A 19,620-nucleotide genomic window follows, 5' to 3' on the forward strand; every position below is an offset into this window, starting at 1 on the left:
TCCTTCTGCTGCCAAGTGTCCTGTTCCTTGTCCTGGAAGAGGATACAGAAGATGCTCTGTGCTTCCCAGCAAACTGCATCCCAGCCACATTCCTGCTGTGCAGGGGCCGGGGCTGGCAGGAACAGCTCCGGGGGACACACAGCATGTCCGGGCAGCTCCTCACTCCTCCTGGAGGCTGGCAAGGGGGAGCACCTCGGCAGAGCCCGGGACGGGCTGAGCCTGGAGGCTGCTGCTGCTTTACTTGTGCAGAGCTCTGCACCACGGGCCCTCCTGGGCTGCAGATGGGCAACCGAGCTCCTTAATCCAGGGGAGGGTGGAGGGGCAGGACAGGGCTGGGCTGGGGATGGACAGAGCTCAGGGATGGACAGGGCTGGGGATGAACAGGGCTCAGGGATGGACAGAGCTCAGCATGTGACACTGCACAGGGATGTGACACTGCACAGGGATGTGACACTGCACAGGGTGTGGCACTGCACAGGGAGGTGACACTGTACAGGGTGTGACACTGCACAGGGTGGGGATGTGATACTGCACAGGGTGTGGCACTGCACAGGGTGTGGCACTGCACAGGGAGGTGACACTGCACAGGGAGGTGACACTGCACAGGGGTGTGACACTGCACAGGGTGTGACACTGCACAGGGTGGGGATGTGATACTGCACAGGGTGTGGCACTGCACAGGGTGTGGCACTGCACAGGGAGGTGACACTGCACAGGGAGGTGACACTGCACAGGGTGTGACACTGCACAGGGGTGTGACACTGCACAGGGTGGGGATGTGATACTGCACAGGGTGTGACACTGCACAGGGGTGTGACACTGCACAGGGATGTGACACTGCACAGGGGTGTGACACTGCACAGGGTGTGACACTGCACAGGGTGTGACACTGCACAGGGTGGGGATGTGACACTGCACAGGGGTGTTACACTGCACAGGGTGTGACACTGCACAGGGCAGGGATGTGACACTGCACAGGGTGTGGCACTGCACAGGGATGTGACACTGCACAGGGTGTGGCACTGCACAGGGCTGCAGACAAGGACACAGCCCTGGAAGCAGCTGAAGGAGGCAGGAAAAGGAGCAGATCCTGTGGGAGTGGAGCTGCTTTGCCGAGCAGGGCAGGATGGAGGGGTGGGAGAGGCTCCTGAGGCTCTGTGCTTCCATGGATTTCTCAGGTTATTGGAGCCTCTGGCACTGTAACCGCTGGCACTGCCCACACCTGTCCTGTACAGTCCAGATTCCCTGGATGGCAGCAGCTCTCTGAAGGATGTGTGTGTGTCATTAATCTGCCAGGATAGTTAATTGGGAGTGAGAATCCAGAATGGCACATTATCTCTGCTTTTGTCCTTGTGAATATCCAGTGGCAGCAGGTTAATCATCCAGCTGGCTGATAACATGTTTGCTTTGTTGTGGTTTCTGATCATTATGAGGTGATCAGGCCTTGGTGCCTGTTGAAGGAAAAAGTGCTCTCCATCCAGTGCCTGCACTGAGCAGGGTAAATCTGCAATAATTGCAGGTCAGTGGTGCTGGCCCAGTGCCATTTGAGTAAAGCTGCAAGCTGATAAATTGTATTTATAGAAATTTTATATCATAGAATCCCAGACTGGTTTGGGCTGGGAGGGACCTTAAAGCCCATCCAGTGCCCCCCCTGCCATGGCAGGGACACCTCCCACTGTCCCAGGCTTCTCTTGGGCACTGCCAGGGATCCAGGGGCAGCCCCAGCTGCTCTGGGCACCCTGTGCCAGGGCCTGCCCACCCTGCCAGGAACAATTCCCAATTCCCAATCTCCCATCCAGCCCTGCCCTCTGGCAGTGGGAGCCATTCCCTGTGTCCTGTCCCTCCATCCTTGTCCCCAGTCCCTCTCCAGCTCTCCTGGAGCCCCTTCAGGCCCTGGCAGGGCTCTGAGCTCTGTAACACCTTGTCCCAGGTCTCTGAATGAAGCTCTGCTGGCTCTCCCCTCTCACCTCCTTGCCTCCCATGTGCCTGAACACATTTTCCAGGAATCTGCTCCGTGCTCTTGCTGGGCACTGGGGTGAGCCTGCCTGGCCCGTGGCTCCCTGGCTCTTCCTTTGTTCCCTTTCCAAAAGGATGTCAGTCATGGAGAACATGAATGAGCACAATGCAGCCATCAGCTCTCCCTGGCTCCCAGAAGAGCTCCTTAGGGAAAAGGGCCTTTTTTCTGTGATTATTTTACTTTTATCTGCCTCTGCAAGTTCTTGCATTACACAAGAGCTGGTCATGACTTCCCAATTAGGGTTGAATTTTGGAACAGGACTCACTATAAGTCTGTTCCTCTCCACATGGAGGGGCCTTTCAATGGGAAACATCAGGTAGGACCAGCATTATGCAACTTAGGGTTTTTATCCTGTAGTTTTTACTGATTTCTTTTAATGAATTCTTGATGCAAAGTGCTCAGAATGGCTCTCAGGGCTCGGTGCTTTGGTTGCTGGGTGTTTTTCATGGCCTGGGGGAAGCCCTCCCATTGCTGTTTTATTTTACAGCCCCTGGTGTTTTCCATTGCAGAGGTGTTTAAAGAGACCCTGGATTTATTATTGTAGGGTTCCCTGGAAATGCCCACAGGGATGGCAGCCACCCATCCTGAGCTGGGGGTGCTGGAGAGCTGGGATGAAAGTGGGAGAAAACAGAAAGAGTTCTGAAGTTTCTTTTCTAAGAATGGAGATATTTGCTCTGAGGGAGGGGCAGCTGTGCCTTTGTGCCCCTTTGGAGAGATGAGGAGCAGACAGACCTTCTTCCAGGAGTGTGATCTCAGCTGTTCCCCACAGGAAGGAGGGAAATTCAGGCATTTTTGGGAGCCCCATGTGTGTGAAACAGAGGGATCACCCTGTCAGAGGGGCTGGGTTAAGACCAGGAGCATTTGCAGCTGTGTCCAAATCCCTCAGTGTGACGCTGCAGAAGTTTTTGAACAAGGCCAGGATCTCCCCAGTGTGGCTGTGCCACCTTGCTGTCACCTGCAGCTCCATCACTGTCAGTGAGGCACAAGGATCCAGCCTGGCTGGTGGCACTGGGACAGGGGGCACAGTTAACCCTTGGAGTGCCACCTTCCCTTGGCCCAGCACGGCCCAGCTCCCCCCCAGTGCTGAGAGCTGGGGGTGCAGAGCCAGCCCCAGGTCTGTCTCCCCAGAGTGCTGCTCCTGGGTGAGAACAAGAGTCTGCTGATGCATTTCAGCCCATATTTCAACAGCTCCATCAGCTTTTCCATGATTATCCCTGGGTTTGGGTGAGGAACCTCCTCCAGCTGCAGGGACTGGCCCAAGGTCAGTGCCAGAGCTGCCTCAGCTCCGCACCTCAGCTTTTATTAGTCATGGTCCCAACTTCAAATGATGCTCTGGAAGAAGGATCCTTGCTGGAATTTCAGACAACTTCAGTGGTTTAGATGGAAACAGGAGTGTTTGAACAACACAGTGGGATTCATCCTTCCAGCAGCAGAGGCTGGAGGGTGCAAACACCTTCAGCTTCCTCTGGAGCTGATAAAATTGTTCCATTTGTTTTTATTCTAAGGCAGAAGTCATCTAGACTAGAACTGTATTTTTTTTCCCCTTTGGGAACATGGATTCTAGCAGGAAGGAGCAAGAATTTCATTAAGGAAGAAAGCAGGACTCCTGAGATTCACAGATGAGGAAGGAGGGAGTGTTCCTGCTGTGCACAAAAGGCAGCCTGAATTTGAGGAATCATGGAAGTTTGGAAGTTTGCTATCTGCCTTGGAGTTTCAAAGCCTTTAGGATTCATCACTCAGGTTTACACACACATGCTTTGTAATGATTAGATCTTCCTGGCTTTTTTTTAAGTGAAAATCAATTTTTTTCTCATGATCACCTGACTCCAGGAGGCAGAGCTTTAAAAATGTGCTCTGCTGCCAAACTGGCAGGAATGTCATCAAACTTGGTAACAGGCTGTTCCTGTTGGGTTTGGGAAGGCTGCAAAATCCCTTTCTGTAGGAGAGGAAAAGCAGAGAGGGAAGTTATTTTAAACTTCAACCAACAGAGTTTAATCCCCACACTGGTCCTGCTGGATTTTCCACATCTGTTTGTTGGAATGCCAGTGAAGCTGCCACCAGGACCTGTCCCTTGCAGGACTCCCTGTGCCATTCTGTCCTTCCCAGGACCCATTGTCTCTCCTCAGGGTGCCCTCAGGTTTTTCCAGCACTGAAATTGGTGGCACTGATGTCAGTAGTTGGCCCCGAGGTCTTTTACCACAACAGGGTTTTGCTCAGCAGCAACAATTGTTTTATTTATTGATTAAATTTTTATTTCTTTTTCAGCAGAAACCACTGCTCACGTTCATGGGGTGTTGCTCTGCCTCAGTGGACCCCAAACCTCTTCCAGAGGAGGGTGGGCTTGCTGGAAGGGACACTTTTCTAGCCAGATTTTGGGTTGTCTTTCTGAACAAGAGACATTTGTTTCAGTGTGCCAGGAGAGGTTTTCCTTGCTGGATTCCGCTGCATTTGATGGGATTGGATCACCAGCTCTCTATTTCCCTCACAGTGACCTCAGCCAGGCTTCCCAGTGCTGAGAGAAATCCTACAAAACCCCTTTTTGATCCCCCAGATTTGCAGCATCACTAACATCCTGTAAAGAAGAGATTGGTTTGGGTTTTTTGGTGGTTTTTTTTTTCTTGGCCTTTACAACTCCCTGTGGGAGGGCAGAATGTGGGAGCTGCAAGAGGTGGTTTAGCAGAACAGCTGCTGGTTGGGAATGCAGGCAAGGAGCAGGGGCAGGTTTGGAGGTTTTCACTTTCCTAATTTACAGGAACACTGCCCTTTACAATCTGTGCAAAGCCCAGTTTAAACTGAATAATGGGGAAGCAGGAAACGCTGTTAACATTGAAAGGAAACCTGAAGATCAGGTTAATGATGCTGCCTGGTTTGCTTGTACTCTGTGTGTGGACAGTTCCACTGCTCACAGGAAAAAGTATTTTTAGTTTGAAAGTCCTCAGGATTTGGGGACTTCAAACACTGAGGAGAGAAATTGCCTCATTTCCATCACAGCTGAGGTGGTCTGTGAAAGACAGGGGTATTTCCATCAGCTCTGAGTTTTATTTAATGTTTGTTTACAAACTACTCTGAGCCCAGTTTGAGTCAATCAGAGTTCTTTGAAGGAGGTTTTGTGGGAAAAGGTAACAGGAGGAGCCCTTGAACCGTATGGTGTGTGCAGAGCACAGGCTGGTTCAGACACACAGGGGAGAGGTGGAATTTGCAATTTCCATGGATGCTTTTTATTTGAGATTGGAAGGCAGCTTCAGTGTGCTGAGAAGACACAGATCCTTTTTCCCTGCTTTTTATAATTTTCAGTGCCCAGTGCAGCTGTCCCAAGCTGCTCTCAGCCCCCAGGTTTAGGAGACTTGCTCAGGGGTGTCCATTCCAGGTGCTTTGGGGGTGCCATGGTTTGGGGATCCTGGTGCTGGGGTGCTGAGACGTGGGATTTGCCTGAGCCAGGAAGGCTGTCCCTGGGAGCTCCTGAGGAAGGCTGCTGAGAAATGGAATTAGGGCTCCTTCAGGGCCCCCAGCCTGGGAGGTCACAGAGCTGCAGAAACACAGCCCAGGTCTGATGTGCACTTCACATCTCTGGACCAGCCACATCTCCACCTGGAATCACTCCCCTGGGAAGGGCTTACCCCTTGTGTTCAGAGAGACTCCAGCTGGGGGTGGCAGGAGCTGGGACAGTGCTTGCCACCAGCACTGCAGTTTTTCTCAGGCTGCTCTCATTTGGGAGCTCTTGGTAGCATTCACTCATTTATTCACCCTGTCACAGGGGGATTTCACATTTGGGGTCAAAACAGCCAGCACTGCAATCCCCAGGAGATGGGGAGTGTGTGGGGAGCGTCTGGGGCTGGTTGCACCAGTATGGAACTGGGCAGGGTGGGCTGGGAGCTGTGTGCACACCCCACGGGCTGAGGAGGGGTGGGTGCCACATCTCCCAGAGCCCTGCAGCCCTGAGCCAGCCCGAGCTGCTGCTGGCAGTCATCCCTGTGCCTCCTCTGTCCTCAGCTATGGGTGAACCAGGAGGATGGCGTGGAGGAGGGAACCAGCGAGGTGCAGAACGGGCACCTGGACCCCAGCGCCGACTGCCTGTGCCTGGGCAGGACCGTGCAGAACCGCGACCAGATGAGAGCCAACGTCATCAACGAGATCATGAGCACCGAGCGCCACTACATCAAACACCTCAAGGACATCTGTGAGGTACCTGGGGCTGGGGCACCCCTGGGGGCTGGCCTGGGGCTGAGCCTGCTGCACCAAACCCCTCAGGGACATCTGTGGGGTGCCTGGGCTGGGAACAGGACATGGGGCTGGGAACAGGACATGGGGCTGAGAACAGGACATGGGGATGGGAACAGGACATGGGGATGGGAACGGGACATGGGGCTGGGAACAGGACATGGGGCTGAGAACAGGACATTGGGGGCTGAGAACAGGACATGGGGCTGGGAACAGGACATGGGAGTGGGAACAGGTCATGGGGCTGGGAACAGGACATGGGGCTGGGAACAGGACATGGGGCTGGGAACAGGACATGGGAGTGGGAACAGGTCATGGGGCTGGGAACAGGACATGGGGCTGGGAACAGGACATGGGGCTGGGAACAGGACATGGGGCTGGGAACAGGTCATGGGGCTGGGAACAGGACATGGGGCTGGGAACAGGACATGGGGCTGGGAACAGGACATGGGGCTGGGAACAGGACATGGGACTGGGAACAGGACATTGGGGCTGGGAACAGGACATTGGGGCTGGGAACAGGACATGGGGCTGGGAACGGGACATGGGGGCTGAGAACAGGACATGGGGCTGGGAACAGGACATGGGACTGGGAACAGGACATGGGACTGGGAACAGGACATGGGGCTGGGAACAGGACATGGGGCTGAGAACAGGACATGGGGCTGGGAACAGGACATTGGGGCTGGGAACAGGACATGGGGCTGGGAACAGGACATTGGGGCTGGGAACAGGACATTGGGGCTGGGAACAGGACATTGGGGCTGGGAACAGGACATGGCGCTGGCCTGGCTCTGTCCCCACTGCACCAAACACCTCAGGGACATCTGTGATGTACCTGGGGCTGGCACACCTGCCCATGGTGAGGGGCTGGCAAGGGTTGGACCTGTGTTTGTCCCTGGGTGATTTGGGAACAAGCTGACTGTGTCTAATGGAGGAGCAGCATCTGTCAATATGTATTGACAGTTCTGAGAATTTCCTGCTGGTTCTGATAATTCCTTTAGTTTGTATTAACCAAAAGTGCAATTTCCTGACCTTTATTCCATAGCTCTTTGACTAAAACATGATGAGGTTGAGATCCTTCAAGCAGCCCTCTTAATTAAAACCCAATGCCATCTACTTTTGAACTTGTGATTGAGGAAATTAGGTTGTAATTAAACCAATCAGTTACCCATGTCATCTGTGCCTTTCATGTCGGGTTCACAATTTCCCCTGGCTCAGGATGGCCCCCATTTGCCTTTTTTATGGTGAGACTGAGGGCAAAACGTTTCCACCATGGGAAATGAAGAAGGGAACCAGCAAGCAATGGACTTTAGTGACTGACCCCACAAATCCCCAACCTGGTTCTTGTTCATTAGGTTACAATGCAACCCCTTAAGTTCAGGATTAGTGCCCTGAGCTGAGCCCAAAGTGCAGAGCCTGTGGTGCTGGCTGTCTGGGTAGGGGAGCTTGTGGCTGTGCCAGAGAGTTGGGCACTGTGTGTGGAGATGTCCTTATCACTGAGAGGCAGAAGTTTGTGAGCCCTGAAATCAAAGTCTGGGGATGGCTTTCAGCTCATCCCTCGCAATGTTTAGGATTTAGTGAGCCTGTGCCCAGTCTCAATGTGGTGAAGCCCCTTGGGGATGGTGCTTAGAGGAATGTCTTCCTCCTTCATCCTTGCTGCTTTTCTCCCAGCAAGGCAGAGCAGCCATCCAAAAAGCATCTATGACACTTTTCAAATAGGGAAGAGCCTTGGGATTTCAATTTGGAAACAAATGAGCTTAATTTCAATGTGCTATTTTGGTCAGAGAGCTTTGCATTGGAGAAGAAGGGAAGACTGCAGACACTTCTCCACATTTTGTTTCTTTTCCTGCATTTGCACTTTTCTGTTGGAAATGAAGACAAAAGAAACTAAAATAAACCTTAACTTGCATCTCCAGCCATGTCACCGTGTTTCTGCCAATTGGGATTCTCAGGAGGTGCAGACAGGTCCAGCTGCAGGGGGGGAGCACTGATTTACTGCCCCTAATGATGTATCCCAGACAGGAGAGATCCAGAAAGCTCTCTCTGCTCTGTGTGATGCAGACTGGGATTGAGGGGATAAATCTGCAGGTAGAGCACCAGGAAATGATTCAGCTTAGCAGGGAGGAGGGCTGAAATGGGCATTCTCATCTGTGCAGCGATGGGCTGTGCCTTGCTGGAGAGAGGCTCATTATGCTCACTTTAATCCCAACAATCCCTTTGCTGAGGAAGGCTCCCAGAGCTCTGTCAGCCAGGGGCTGGCACGGCGGGGTGTGAGCAGGGCTGGGCTGGGAGAGATGGGCTGGGATGGGAGAGCTGGGATGGGATGGGAGAGCTGGGATGGGATGGGATGGGCTGGGAGAGCTGGGATGGGATGGGAGAGATGGGGTGGGATGGGAGAGCTGGGATGGGCTGACTGGGAGAGCTGGGATGGGCTGGACTGGGAGAGCCAGGGCTGGACTGGGAGAGCTGGGCTGGACTGGAGTCCCCATGCCCCTGGTGGGGTGGACAGGGCTGTTGTTTGTGCCACAGCACGAGCAGGCAGCCCCTGATGAGCTGCTCTGACAGTGGCACATCCCCTCCTCCTGGGGCTCTTAGTTTTAGGGTGTTTTAGGTGTAGGACGAAGGATGAGGTGTGAGAGGGGATGGCAGAGCAGCTCTGGCTGGGCTGAGCCTGGTTTAGTGCTGAGTTTAGCAGTGTGTGGTTATTGTTTCTGAGCTGCAGTGAATAACAAATCCTGATACCAGTGAGGCACCTGAGGATGGAGGTTGTTCCTGGAGGGTGGTGATGAAGAGCCCTCCCATTGCTCCCCTCTGCTTCAGGATGCGTTTCCACTCTCTGCTCCTGCGTCACTGCACACGCTGTTACTACTCCCAACACCCATGGCACGAGTCTGGCCAGGCAGGGAGCTCAGGAGCTGGCCAGCACCAGGATGAAAATCCCCTGTGCCAGCCAAGACCTGTGGGAAGCAGCTGGATTGGAGGGAATTCCTCACCACAGCAAAGCCCCACTGCTCCCATGGCTTGCTGTGGACCAGTATCCAAGTCCTGGCTGCCTGGGACCAGCTCTGCCTCTGGTTTGCCTTTCCAGTTCAAACAGTCTGAGCTTTGCTCTTGTGCTGGTTCTGGTTGTGTGCCCACCTGTGCTGGGAGCCCTGCACAGAGAGCACTGGGGTACAGCCCACGAGCTGCTGGGCCTGGCTTGGGGATGGCTCCAGGGCAGTGTGAAGAGCCCCAAACTGGCTCAGAGAGGAAAAAATGCAGAATATCATCCCAGCTGCCTTTGGAGTTACAGCCTGCGGCCTCTTTCTTCTCTCATTCACCCTGCTGTCAGCCAGACAAGGAGGATAGATGAATGGATGGATGGATGGATGGATGGATGGATGGATGGATGGATGGATGGATGGATGATGGATGGATGATGGATGGATGGATGGATGGATGGATGGATGGATGGATGGATGGTGGATGGATGATGGATGGATGGATGGATGGATGGATGGATGGATGATGGATGGATGGATCATGGATGGATGGATGGATGATGGATGGATGGATGGATGGATGGATGGATGGATGGATGGATGGATGGATGATGGATGGATGGATGGATGATGGATGGATGGATGATGGATGGATGGATGGATGGATGGATGGATGGATGGATGGATGGATGGATGGATGATGGATGGATGATGGATGGATGGATGGATGATGGATGGACGGATGGATGGATGGATGATGGATGGATGGATGGATGGATGGACTGACCACCTCTTCTGGCTGTCTCTAATCCCAGTGTGGGGTGAAGAAAACTTAGCACTTAACCTTCTGCAAATCCTGCCCAATTTTGGCCTATACTTCAGGGACTACATGGAAAAGTACTTTAAAGACAGACAGTTTGGCAGCTATTTTTAGGTATTCATTGAGCAAAACACTCTCCAACATCTGCTCATCAGTCAGCTCTCCCTTCTTTGAGCAAACCTGACGGGATGAGCAGAAGGAAGATGACATTGTTTTATGTAACAGAAGTAAATTTACTGGAAAAACTCTGCAGCAGCCTCCTCTGCTGCATGTTATGGATGAATCTTCAGTCTCCTTTTCCTGTCTTGTTCTGGAAACCACCTTCAAACACACAGAGAGGATGAGGCTTGGGAACTCCTCACAATCCTTTATTCTCCCTGTGCTTTCAGAGGTGCCTGCACAGAAATGTGCTGCTTCAGCTCCTCCAGACACGTGATTCCAGAGAAATGATGAAGCAGCACAGGGAGGGTGGGAATAGTGAGGATGGGAATTGCAGCCAATGGCAGCTCTGAGGCTGGGAGACATTCCTGTGTTCTTGGGAGGGGAGGGATGTCACGGGGCACAGTGAGGGGACACTGCCCTGTGGACACAGGGAGGGATTTTCCCTGGCTTTTTCCTGGCTTTTTCCTTGGGTTTTTTCCCAGGCTGTTCTGAGACCATCAAGTAAACAGGAATATCTGCATGGAGAGATGCTCTGTGTCATTTCTCCCTAGTCTGGATTTTGGTTTGCCCTGTGACCGTTCTGCATCGTGGGAAGCAGCCTGCTCCCATTCCTCGTGGCCTTGGAAAATCAGAGGGGGAAACCCAGGGAAATGAGTCATCAAGGAGCTCCTGGGGGAAGAGAGACCTAGATTAGGAAGTGTAGAAGGTGTTCCATAACCCAAACTTCTCAGCTGAAAAGCCAGGAAATTCAGGGTGACGGCATCCTCTGAGCTGAGCTGCACATGGCAGAGGTTGGGTCCAGGCCAGGTCGGCCAGAGTTGCATTTCTCATTCATGTTTGAAGTTGTCCCTGCCAGGAACCACATGGTGAAGCTGAAGGACAGTTCATTGCAGGGTTCCAATGTTCACTGTGGCCCAGCAGCTGCGTGTCACCAGCTGGCAGTGTGACTAAGCATCCCGAGTTCCCAAATTTAGCCATTCCACTGGAGCTGCTGGCGTTTTCTTCCCTTCATTTTTTCCCCTTCCTATATAATAAAGGCAAGCAAAGTAAGCACAGTCATCTCCTGATGACCCCTGTGTTGTTTCTTTCTAGCCAGGATGCTGCACAATAGGCCAATTGCAACATCTGAGATTTGGCCTTGCAAAATTTCTAGTCTAAATCATTCTGGTTGGATTTGATGATCCTAAAGGTCTTTTCCAGTGTTAACAATTCTGTGATTCAGGGATGATGATCCTGACAGGTGAAGTGTGGGAGGATGAGGGGATTTGCTCAGAACCTTCCCACCCTCCAGCACATCAGCTGCAAACTTCTTGCGGGTGCACTCCATCCCCTCTTCCAGGTGGTTGCTAAAGATACTAAACAGAACTTGCTGATGGTACTAAACAGCTTCCTTGTGCAGATTACTGAGCTGAAAGGAGAAGTCAGAGCAGGCTCAAGCAGCCCCTCACAGCTTTCTGTGGAGGCTGAGCCCCTGGAAGGACGGGGAAGCAGCAGTGCTTGTGGGAGACCTGGGTAGGAGGTGCTGGGGGCAGTGGGGTTTGCAGGAGCACTGAGCACCCCTCCTTGGGGCTGTCCCCTGTGGGTTGCTGCTCTCTGCAAATCCTTCTTTCTCACTCTCACAGGGTTACTTAAAGCAGTGCCGGAAGAGGAGGGACATGTTCAGTGACGAGCAGCTGAAAATCATCTTTGGGAACATTGAAGACATCTACAGATTTCAGATGGGCTTCGTGCGGGACCTGGAGAAGCAGTACAACAATGAGGACCCCCACCTCAGTGAGATCGGGCCCTGCTTCCTGGAACACGTGAGTCCATGGCCACTGTGCCTCCAGGCCTGGGCTGGGGAGGGAAGGAAAACTCCACAGGCAGCAACCTCTCCTGGTGACAGAGCAGGGACTGCCCCTGGGCCTCCATGTGCTGTGGGAGATAGAGAGGAGGGAGAGCTCGGATATGCAGTTGGATAACCCCCAGTACATCGAAGTCACATCGATAAGAAGATACTGGAGGATTTTGCCTAGCCCATCCTATTGTTCCATAAACCACCTCCTGCTAGAGCTGATAAATTGGCCAATGTTGTAAATATGGCAGGAAATGTCAAACAAATGCCAGCCCTGGAGCTGGAGGCTTTCCTGGAGGGAGAGGGGAGCAGGGTATCAGAGCTCACAGGTGCTGCAGCTCCTGTGCTGTCTCAGGGCAGCAATTCACTGCTTATCAGGGAAACTCCTGATAAACATTCCTAAACTTAAGCAGGACATCCCTAAAGAGTTTCACAGCATCTTTTAAACATCCCTGGGTCTCTCATTGGGGTTTCCTCTGAGAAGGTGCATGAGGCGTTAACATGGCTGGTTCTTAGCAGAGCCTGCAAAAAGCAGCATCACATTCCACCTCTGTGCTGGGAAGATGTAGGAAATCTTGCTGAGAATCAGTAACTCAGATGTCATGACTTGAGGCTGTGCTGTCAATTCATTGATAGTGACAATAGCAAGAATTGCTGCTGCGATTCGGAGGGAGATCTGACACTTGCCTGTCACCAGACAGGGGCTGAGAGCTGGCTGATAAACTCCTGATAAATTGTCCCTGCTTAGCCATTTGGGAAACTGAGGGGTGAGGATGTTTAGATCCTGTTTAGAGATCTCCAAAGCCTCTTGTTCCTCATTTTCTTCAGCAAGAGAGAGCTGTCAGTGCATGGCTGGGTCAGCTGTGGGGATGGGAAGGACACTGGATCCCTTTTCCCAGAGAAGCAGCTTGTTCTGACCCTCAGGGATGGAGAAGTAATTGCTGGGCAGGCATGTCTTGGCTGAATAGAATCTGTCCTTTTTTTGGAAGGCATTGACCACAGCTCAGTGGAACTGGCTGGTTTGCAACACCTGCCTTTGACCTGGGCTGTCTCAGAGTTAATTTGTGGTGCTGGGCTGTGCCCACCTCCTTCTCAGTGAAATCTTCCCTGCCCTTTCATTACCTTGTCTGTGTGGCCCAGATGAATCAAGCCCAAGTTAAAGGTGACAGTCTGTGGTCAGTGAAGGCAGGAAAAGGACATTCCAACAAAGCAGACACCAGAAAACTTGTTAGAGCAGTCCAAAAGGTGGAGGAGCACACTTGTCAGTGGGTATTTTGTTTGCTTTCAGTGTTTTCTGGGTCTCTGTTCCTGGGGAAATCCATGCAGTGCCTTGGGATCTCCGTTGGTAAAGGGAATTTACCCAGCCCCCAAACACTTGCTAGCTGCTTCAGGCTCAGGGAAAGAGCTCTAGAAATAACAAGGTTGTCCTCTTGTCTTACCAAAAGCCAGAGCTCTGCTGGGTTGTGCCTTTCAAACCCTCCCTGCAGGATTTGGAGCTGAGAACAAGCACAGCTCTATGTAGGGCTCACATTAACACACCTGTACCTGCAGAGACCTTGGCCATGTGTCAGAGTGCAGCTCCCTCTCTGCAGTCCCTCCTTTCCCAGCACCTCCTCCAAACAGGAGGAGCACTGTAGGATCTGTCCTTCCTCCTGCTTGGGCTGTGCTTTCTTGGAAATCCAGACTGGTTTGGGTTGGAAAAGTTGGGTTGGGAAGATAATTTTTTTCCAGACCTTGCTTTGGGCAGGACACCTTTATAGTCTGGAATGCTCCGAGCTCATCCTGGAACACTTCCAGGGATGGGGCAGCCACAGCTTCTCTGGGAATTCCATCCCAGGGCCTCCCCACCCTCCCAGGGGGAGTTTCTCTCAGTATCCCTGTCATGGTGGGCATTGTTCAGAGCGCTGTGACCTTCCTGAAGAAGGGTCTTGAAAAAGACCTGGTGGGCATAGGCATGTCTGTGCTCACACTGGGGGATTTCAGCTCTTCTGGGATCCAGGAGACACAGGAGGAGAGATGGGGTCTTCATATGGGGTTCCAAGGAGAGCCTTTATTGAGGTTCTCCCCGAAGGGTCCAGTGACGAAGGAGCCGCTGAGGCAGGTAAAGCAGGGTTTATATAGAGATCTTGAGAGGCAGGACAGAGCACCAGGGCCAGTGGGACACATTGAATCTGCATGTCACAGCAAGGGAAAGGGCTGGGAGAAGCCTTTTTCTCACCCTAGCCGCCTGAAGGGTTCTCCCTCCAGGGGAGAGTTGTGGTTCCTTTCCCTGTGGGCCCACCAGCCCCACAGATCCCACGGAACCCTGCCCTTCCCAGCCCTGGTGTGGCATTGATCCGCCAGGTCTCTGCCTGACCTGTCCTCCTCCTTCTGCCCTCACAGCAAGACGGCTTCTGGATCTATTCTGAGTACTGTAACAACCACCTGGACGCGTGCATGGAGCTCTCCAAGCTGATGAAGGACAGCAGGTACCAGCACTTCTTCGAGGCGTGCCGCCTGCTGCAGCAGATGATCGACATCGCCATCGACGGCTTCCTGCTGACGCCCGTGCAGAAGATCTGCAAGTACCCCCTGCAGCTGGCAGAGCTGCTCAAGTACACGGCCCAGGAGCACAGGTACCTCTGCAGGCCTGGGGGATCTGCCCAGTGCTGCTGCCCTGCAGGCCTGGGGGTTTCTGTCCAGTGTTCCTTCTTTACACAGGGCTTGGGGTTTTCTGCCTGGTGCTGCTTTCCTGATAGGCGTTGGGGTTTTCTGCCCAAGGCTCCTTCCCTACACAGGGCTTGGGGGGTTTTGTCCAGTGCTCCTTCCCACCCAGGGCCTGGTTTTTTCTGTCCAGTGCTCCTTCCCAGCCAGGGCCTGGGTTTTTCTACCCAGTGCTCCTTCCCACCTAAGGGTTGGGGTTTTCTGTCCAGGACTCTTTCCCACCCACAGGTTGGAGTTTTCTGCCCAGTGCTTCTTCCCTACATAGGGCTTGGGTTTTTCTGTTCAGTGCTCCTTTCCAACAGAGCTTGAGATTTTCTGTCCAGTGCTGGCTCCCTACAGGGCTTGGGTTTTCTGTCCAGTGCTCCATCCCCACCACCCAGGGCTTGGGATTTGCTGTCCAGCTCTTGTCCCTCTGATATCCTGGATAAACAGGAGCAGGACAAAGGGTTAGCAGACAGTTCAGTCTTCTCCAAGCAGCAATTCTCGATGGAGACACACTCAGCTCTGTTCTAATCAGACATGTGAACTAATTACCCTTGGATGTACTTTCTGATGCTACCAGTTACACTGGAAAAATGACCTCATTCATGTTCAGTGGTCTGAGAGGCTCCTTCCCTGCTCCCAGTGAGACCCTGGGCACGCAGTGAGTGCAGGGCCAGGCTCTGCAGCTGGATCCTGATGTGGGGAGAGCTCCAAACCTGCTCAACTTTTCAGCCCAGTCCCATCTCCGGTTCTGCTGTGGAGTTTAGGTTCAGAGGAGCACCCACAGTTTGATTGCTTCCCAAAATTTCCAGCATCTCTTTTGCTGCTGCTGAGGACAATCAGCCTGGCTGCCTGACAGTGTGAATCAGGAGCAGTGCCTGTGATACCACTTGGGATTTACTGCTGTGAAAATAAGGTGAAAGAAAAATCAGGCCCTGTGAGAGCAGATTTGTTCCTGCCCTGCCAATTTTCTTACTTTTTCCAAAACCCATTTAAAAGCAAGTGAGAACAGAAAAGACCAGAGATGTTTCAGAAACTTCTGCAAGTGTTTGATGGCTTGTTTTTCCCAGGCCCAGAGCAGAAGTGTGATGGGAGCAGAGTTGCATTGATCTGCTTTGACCTGACCCACAAGTCTGAGTGACTCAGGGTAGCCAAATGCCCCAAATCACCAATTTGGACAAGCCTTTGGCTTCAGATCCAATTCCTGCTTTTCCAAAGACCAAATTAAACTTGGAATGGATTCGTGGGAACCTCAGAGTATCAGAAAGCAGCTCTGGGATCCCACAGGTTGTGGGTTTCCCCTTCAGCAGCCACAGGAGTACCCACAGCCCTGGCTGGGAGCTCAGATGTGGCATCCCACCAGGAGGGTGTTTCAAATGACCTCTGTGAGTTACTTGGGAGCCACAGCAAAGGGGATGTGGGCAGTGTGCTAACACCAGGGTTGGGTTATTTTGGGAGCACGTTGCTGTTCCCTTGGGGATGTTCTAAACTCACCATGTTGTTAAGGAATCCCACAGAGTCGTGTTCTGAGGAGCCCTGGGAGCTCTCCCGTGGTCAGCAGCGCTTGGGTGACTCAGCCTGAGGCTCTGTGGCACTGGATTGCCATGGACACTCCATTTCTCCTGTTCCTCTGTGCTCTGGGAAGGGAAGGCAGGGTGAGGTTTGCTCACCTGTGGCTGCACAGTGGTGCCAAATCCCAGCCCTGGAGTGAGGCAAAACATGGGAAAACACAGGATTGTCAGGGAAAGCAGGAGTGTGGGCTTCATCTAACAGAGGAAACGTGTCCTCTTTTTCTTCTTTCTTTCCTTTTCACTGCCTCCACACCTGCAGAGCTGTGGATTTTCCCTGCATCAGGTCAAGACAATGCTGAAAGCAGCATCCAGAGCAGGCTCCCCAGAGGCAGCACGTGATGCTTGGCAAGGATTTAGACTTGGATTCTGATGGAGCACTGGGAAGTGGCCACTGCAGCCCCAACAGAATTGACAAACCATTTATTTACCTTCATCCCATGGTTAATGGGATCCTATTATTGCCTCATGGCCAAATGCTCTGCTCCTGTTGTTTTTTTCTTCTAAGTTTTTGCCAGCTCTGCCACAGACATGGGCTGGGAGCCCAAGAAGTTCAGTCCTGAGCCTTTTTCTTCATTACAGCATGACAGGAAAGCATTGCTGGGGTTTTCTCCCTGGAATTAGGGAATTAGCATTCCCAAGATGAAGGGCTGGCACCGTCCCACTCTGCATGGAGGCAGGATGGGGCTGAGCTCAGAGCCTGCCTCCCTCCCTCCCTGCCTGTCTGCAGCCTGGTTCCTTTGAATTTTTCACAAAGCCACATCTGTTCACCTCTTAAAGACCTACTCCAGCTTAATATTAATTAAATATAGGAAGGTCCTAAGTGCAGCTTGCTGGAATCCTGAGTATTCCCAGAGCAGAAGGGAGCTGGAGTTGGGAATGTAGGAACACTTTACATGAGGAGACTCTGCCAGGGAGTGCCCTCCCTTCTGAGCATGAGCATCACTGCTGGGGCATCACTGGTGACTGTCTGCAAACCCTGCACCTCTCCCTGCCTCTCCAGATCCTTCCTGGCTGTAGGGACTTCCTCTATCCCTGAAGAGCTCATGGATGTTCTCCATGAGCTGATGTCCCCCTGGCACAGCTCCTTTCCTGCCTGACACAACCAGCACTCCCTTCACACAGATGCTCACACAAAGGGAGGCACAAGAAGTTCTTCATTGTGCAGCACAATCCCTTCTATCCCTGGCAGTGTCCAGGGCTGGGCTGGATGGACTTGGAACACCCTGGGACAGTGGAAGGTGTCCCTGCCCATGGCAGGGGGTGGAGCTGGATGGGCTTTAAATCCCTCCTGACCCAGACCTCTCTGTGATGGATGGGATCTATCAGGCAGCCCATCCTCTATTTTCCTTTATTTTGCTGAAGGCCCAGGCCTGCTGTCCTGGAATTTGTGGGGTTATTTTTAATCTCACCTACAATTTTGACATAAGAAGTTAAGAAAAAATGATAACTCAGCTCAAGATTTCACCCGAGCAAGGATGCCAAAAGAGCAAATAATATTTTTTGTATATCACAGCGTGTTTGTTTCTTAGTATTTATCCTGTTGGGAACACATGGAGGGGGGGATCTAATTCCCAGTATTCACCCCTCTTTTAGCTGTCACCAGCACAATCCTTAGCAATAATCAATAAAGCCATTCCCCCTGCAGCTGCCCAAGATGGCAGTTTTTCTCATTAGTCAGCAATCAATAGCAGCCCTTAAGTTAATAATACATTGTGGTGGTGTTGTGGCAGCTGGCCTTGCCTGTCTTCCCCATGGAAATGAACGTTGCAGCTCCTTGGAATGGAAAAGCAGGCACAGGGCAGGAATCAATGGCATTGATTCCAGCATCACTTTCTGAAAAGACTGATCATCATCCTCAGTGGCCCTGGCAGGAGCCTGTTCTCACTCTGTGTTACTGCACTCACAGGGCCATGCAGGGTAAAAAAAAGAGAAGAGTTGCTTGATTTGCTCACCTGAAATCTGCAGTGAGAGTGAATTCCATGGGGTGGCTGCTCTGGGAGTGGCTTGGAAGGTGCTCTGGTGTTTGTCTAAATGAACCTTTACTAAATGTTCATTTTAAAACCAGAAAAATCCAGGCCCAAAGGCAGAGGCTGTAAAAGTGTTCAGCCTGTCTTTAGAGTGCTCTTCAGCTGGGCTCCTTGAGGCTGCAAAGGGCTCACCCAGAGTGCTGGGCTGGTAGAGGCCAGACTGGGCTCCCAGCTCCCGTTTCCATCGAGCTGCTCCGTTGTGACAATCCAGATGGAAAAATCCCATTGTAGCACTGAGGGGTCAGCCCTGCCCGTGTCCCTGTGGGCTGGTGGGGTTGTGACAGACCCCTGGGCATGCCCTGCTGCCTCTGATGCCTTTCCCTCTGTGTGCAGTGACTACAGGTACGTGGCCGCTGCCCTCGCCGTCATGAGGAACGTCACCCTCCAGATCAACGAGCGCAAGCGGAGGCTGGAGAACATCGACAAGATCGCTCAGTGGCAGGCCTCTGTCCTGGACTGGGAGGTACAGTACCCCTGCCCTGGCAGCCTGGCAAAATCCTGCTCTTAGGTTATCTAAGACCCTGCAGTTAATTTCCCACAGTTTTGGGTGGAGAAGGCACAGTCGTGACTTTGGGGTGGTGATGAAATGTTAACGGTGCCCTAAGGAAAATCCAGTTCCAATTTCATCCCTAGCAACCTGGAGTGACTTTTGTGGTTGCAGTGCTGTGAGTAGGTGAGGCTTGGAGCAAACCCCATGTGCATTCTGCCTCTGTGCTGTGTCACTGGCGAGGAGGGAGGGAAAGACGTAGCAAAAAAGCCCTGGAAATTGCAAGAGGTTAAGAAAATGAAGAAAATCCTTCTGGCGATTGCTTTGTGACTGGAAGCCAAACTGTTAAACTGGAGTTAGAGATGGTATTTGCATTTTATAAATGACATCCCACTTAAAGATATTTCTGAACCAGCCCTGTATGTAGTGATGGTGTAATTAAGGAGCTGAGAGGCACAGGGAAGGCAGAGTCAGCAGAAGGATTCCTCACCAGCAGGCCTTCAGTCTCTACATTTGTGCCATGTGTTTGGAAGAAAAACCATACTAAAATTATGTTCTCCCTTTCTTTTCGTCCCTGATTTTTAAAAATCATTGTATGGAAGTAATCCATAAATAGGGTTTTGCAGCAGATTGAGGACAAACGTTTTTGTAAATCCTCTCGCTGTTGTCATCAGCCCATGTGTTCAGCAAGGAGATAATCAGAGTGATGGAGCAGCCTTTCTGCTTCCTCACTTGTGAAGTCTGAAATAACTCCACATTCCAGTCATGGGGATCATACTGTGGAAATGAGTGTATGGGAAAGAGGCATTCATCCT

The 19,620-nt window shown here is 52.2% G+C and overlaps 1 protein-coding gene across 4 annotated transcripts in view; it reads left to right on the forward strand.

Annotated features, from left to right (window-relative positions):
* The window catches only part of ARHGEF9 (Cdc42 guanine nucleotide exchange factor 9), a 206,685-nt gene that overhangs the window by 144,018 nt on the left and 43,047 nt on the right, over window positions 1-19,620 (forward strand). For 3 of the 4 annotated variants that reach the window (XM_084213198.1, XM_084213199.1, XM_084213200.1), the window contains exons 6-9: window positions 6,008-6,199; window positions 11,824-12,003; window positions 14,418-14,650; window positions 18,652-18,781. In XM_084213198.1, coding sequence (XP_084069324.1) covers window positions 6,008-6,199; window positions 11,824-12,003; window positions 14,418-14,650; window positions 18,652-18,781 — 735 coding nt within the window. The remainder of the gene's footprint in view (window positions 1-6,007; window positions 6,200-11,823; window positions 12,004-14,417; window positions 14,651-18,651; window positions 18,782-19,620) is intronic. The other variant, XM_084213201.1, reaches the window with a different exon arrangement.

The sequence above is a fragment of the Fringilla coelebs genome, assembly GCF_963513975.1.
Source record: "Fringilla coelebs genome assembly, chromosome: 11".
Taxonomy (NCBI): domain Eukaryota; kingdom Metazoa; phylum Chordata; class Aves; order Passeriformes; family Fringillidae; genus Fringilla; species Fringilla coelebs.